At 40.7% G+C, this 3,399-nt stretch overlaps 1 protein-coding gene across 1 annotated transcript; it reads right to left on the bottom strand.

The window, feature by feature from the left end:
- Positions 1-316: 316 nt before the first annotated feature.
- Positions 317-3,098, bottom strand: LOC308308942 (tripartite motif-containing protein 16-like; the record flags this gene model as incomplete). Its single annotated transcript, XM_080754398.1, has 2 exons — positions 317-405; positions 1,952-3,098. 2 exons carry the CDS (start codon positions 3,096-3,098, stop codon positions 317-319), a joined length of 1,236 nt encoding a protein of 411 aa, XP_080610524.1.
- Between the last annotated feature and the right edge of the window lie 301 nt (positions 3,099-3,399).

Raw genomic sequence — 3,399 nt, 5'->3', positions numbered from 1 at the left:
GCTTACTCTGCGGCGTGCCACGCCAACTTATATATAATAAAAGTGCCTTAAATGACAGTTCCGTGAGTGCTGGTATTCTCTTGTTTAAAGTTTCGTTTTCCGACCGTGCACCTTGCCTAGAGAAGAGAAGAGAAATGGAGTCGTGCTTGCTTCCTCTATGTACTAAAGACATGGACCAGTAGTAAAAAGATAACCAATGGTTTAACCAAGAAATATCACTATATGAACTTAACTTTCATCTAACATAACTTCCATGCCTGGGATTTGAACCCTGGTCTCCTGGATGAGAGAGCACATTTCTCAGGGTGGCAGTGGCTCAAGAGACGTAGAGCGGACACTTGGGAAACGGAAAGGTTCTGCTCTCAATGAGCCGGTTGGTGCCGTGCTTGGTTTCCTCCCCCGTTGCTGTGTGAATGGGTGATTGAAGTTTAAACGCTTTGGAGAAAAGACGCTGTATAAATGCACCATTTACCATTTCTACTGCGCTTCCAATAAGGCATTGATGCTTGGTCAGGGGCGATATTGCGGTATGACCTTCAGGCAGTAATAGTTCTCATTCTCAACAAGAATGTGTCCTACCCAACAAAAGGTTCTACATGTTTCAAAGGAATAGTATAGAAGATAGCAGATCTACACTCTCACAAAGTGCTGCATTACAAAGTGTTGGTGCTTGATGATCTGCTATTTTCTGCAAAGATATTTAAAACTATAGGGGAGCCCTTGGGAATCCAGTCAACTAAGTATAGCGTTTAACCATCGACTTAAGCCCCATACGGAGTTCCTCAGGACTTTGTACTAGTGTCTTTTCTATTTCCTCTCTACATTAAATATCCTTACTGAAAATAGCCGATCTACACGTTTGCAGATGTGCTATTTTCATCCATAATATGGATGCTGTTGAGGGCTATACACAACAAGCACTATAACTGTAAAAATATAATTCACCACGGTCATTATTAGAGTTATTGTGTGTACTTTACTTCAATTGAGAAATGTCTTTAAACAATAAATTAACTCTGAGGATTTTATTGTGTATTCTAGAGAAAGAAATCCCAAATGAGTGTGATTCTTGAAAGTGTATTTATTCTTTTTTTGTTGCACTGCAAACACTAAAAAGTGAGTACAATTAAATTGGTGTGCACACACAAGCATCTGTACATAATTACAATTGCTTATTTATTTTTGAAGAAATACATTTCCCATCTTCTATAATTGCAGAAATTCAGCCATATAAACTAATCAGTCAGTAATATCAGAGTAATTACATAATAGTTCTATAGTAATTGCATGAATGTACAAGACTGACAATTTAAAAAAAGAATCTGATAGACATTATTAATGTGAAATGAATGAATTAATGAATGAAAATGTTGAGTTGAACTTGAACTGCAATCAAATTTAACATAGTCTTTGTACAAACAAAGACATTCAGAAAAGATTTCAATGTCTCACAGAGAGAATACATTTTAAACTAAATACTTTCTGAATATTCAAAAACTCAAATTGGCATATTAGTCTTTGGCTGTAAAATTATGTTCTTGTGATACAGTAGAATATACAAACAACAGTCAAATGTCTTAATTTAAACAGATATTTGGCTGAAAATAAACCTGTAAATCAACTGTCCATATCCACTAAATAATACAAACCTTTTCATGTTATGCTGAGATTTAATCAGTGTGATTGACAGGAGAGATGATCAGAGGAGAAGAGTTTTTACCACCATCATTAAGTCCAGTACCGAAGTATGGATAGAGTGTCTCAGTGAAGGTGTAGCCAGTGTAAGAGTAAAGATGAACTCTGGCCTCCACATCATAAAAGGAGACCAGACCCTCCTTGTAATCCAAAAACACTCCCACTTTCTGGACCTCCTGTTTTACAGGGAGGAGGACAGGGGGGTCAGAAGCAGCCTGGTACTCATTTCCATTCCTCAACAATATAGACCAGTGACCGTTGTTGGGGGTTAGTATTATTTGTCCCTTCCTGTTGATGGACTCTCTGGCCACTCCTAAATCCCACACAGTCTTCCCTTTAACCTGAACCTCATAGTAGCATCTGCCTGAGGAGAAACTTTGTTTTCCTAAAACACTGGCACATTGAGAGAATCTCTCTTTGTTCTTTGGGAGATTCTTCTTCACATCTCCATGACTCACTTGTTTTCCATCCTCAGACAGGATGAGTTTATGTTGTGCTGTATCAGGGTCCAGAGTTACATCCATTGCATATTGCTGGATCCTCCTCAGCTCAGCATCACGCAGCTTCTCCATCTCTTGACTGAGTGTCTTCTCCAGCTGAGCCACAGCTGTCCTCACAGTCCCTATATATGAAGACTGATGGACATTGACCTTTGTCCAGTCCTTGGTGGGTCTCCACCCAGTGTTGATGGATGTGAAGTTCTTGAGGAGGTGGAGGTGGTCTTCGGTGAGTGAGAACTGCTTCAGCTCAGAGCTTCTCTTCTCTAACTCAGTGATTTCCTGTTGCAGCACTTTAATGAGGCCTTCAGCCTGTTTCTCTGTTGTTTTCTGCTTCTCTTCAATCACATCGATTACCTCAGCCTGGCTTTTCTGAATACAGCTGATCAGAGCAGTGAAGATCTGCACACTGTCTGCTATCTCTCTGTCTGCGTCTTTCTGGCTGAGCTGTACTGAGTGTTTGAACTCCTGAATCTTCAGTTGTCTCTCCTGGATCATCTGCTGAACTTCATCCTCTGTCTTTCCCAGCTCAGCCTTTTTCCCCTCATATGCCTCTTTCATAGATACAATTTGATGTGACCTGTGGTCTAACTCTGTGCAGAACTGACACACACACATATGGTCAGTATTACAGAACAGTTCCAGAGGTCTGTCATGTTTCTTACACATATAGTCTTCCAGGTTCTTTACAGGGTTGATGAGCGTGTGTCGTTTTAATGCTGGGACTGTGTGATGGCGCTCCAGGTGAGTCTCACAGTAGGAGGTCAGACACATCAGGCAGGACTTCACAGCCTTGAGCTTGTTCTCAGTACAGATGTCACAGGAGACTTCATCTGGTTTAGCAGGCTCTGGGTTTGTGGCTGAAGTTGATTTCAGCTGCTTTGACTTCCTGAACTGATCAACCATCTCAGAGAGGACTTTATTAACAGAGAACTTTGGTCTCTTATGGAAGGTTTCGTTGCATAGTGGACACTGACACTGATCACTGGTGTCCCAGTAATGTGTGATACAGGTGTTGCAGTAGTTGTGTCCACATGGAGTGCTGATTGGATCAGTGAACACCTCCAGACAGATGGAACACAGGAACTGCTCTTCATACAGGAGACTGCTGGCACACGCCATTTCAACACACTGAGAATAAAAGTCAAGTGAAACAAAAATATAGATCTAGAATTATACACAGCTTAATGTTTATTAATCAATGTAA

Source organism: Nannobrachium achirus (assembly GCF_963921795.1).
Source record: "Nannobrachium achirus genome assembly, chromosome: 23".
Lineage (NCBI taxonomy): Eukaryota > Metazoa > Chordata > Actinopteri > Myctophiformes > Myctophidae > Nannobrachium > Nannobrachium achirus.
The sequence above is the reverse complement of the archived record's forward strand: the minus strand, read 5'-3'. Positions and strand labels throughout refer to the sequence as shown.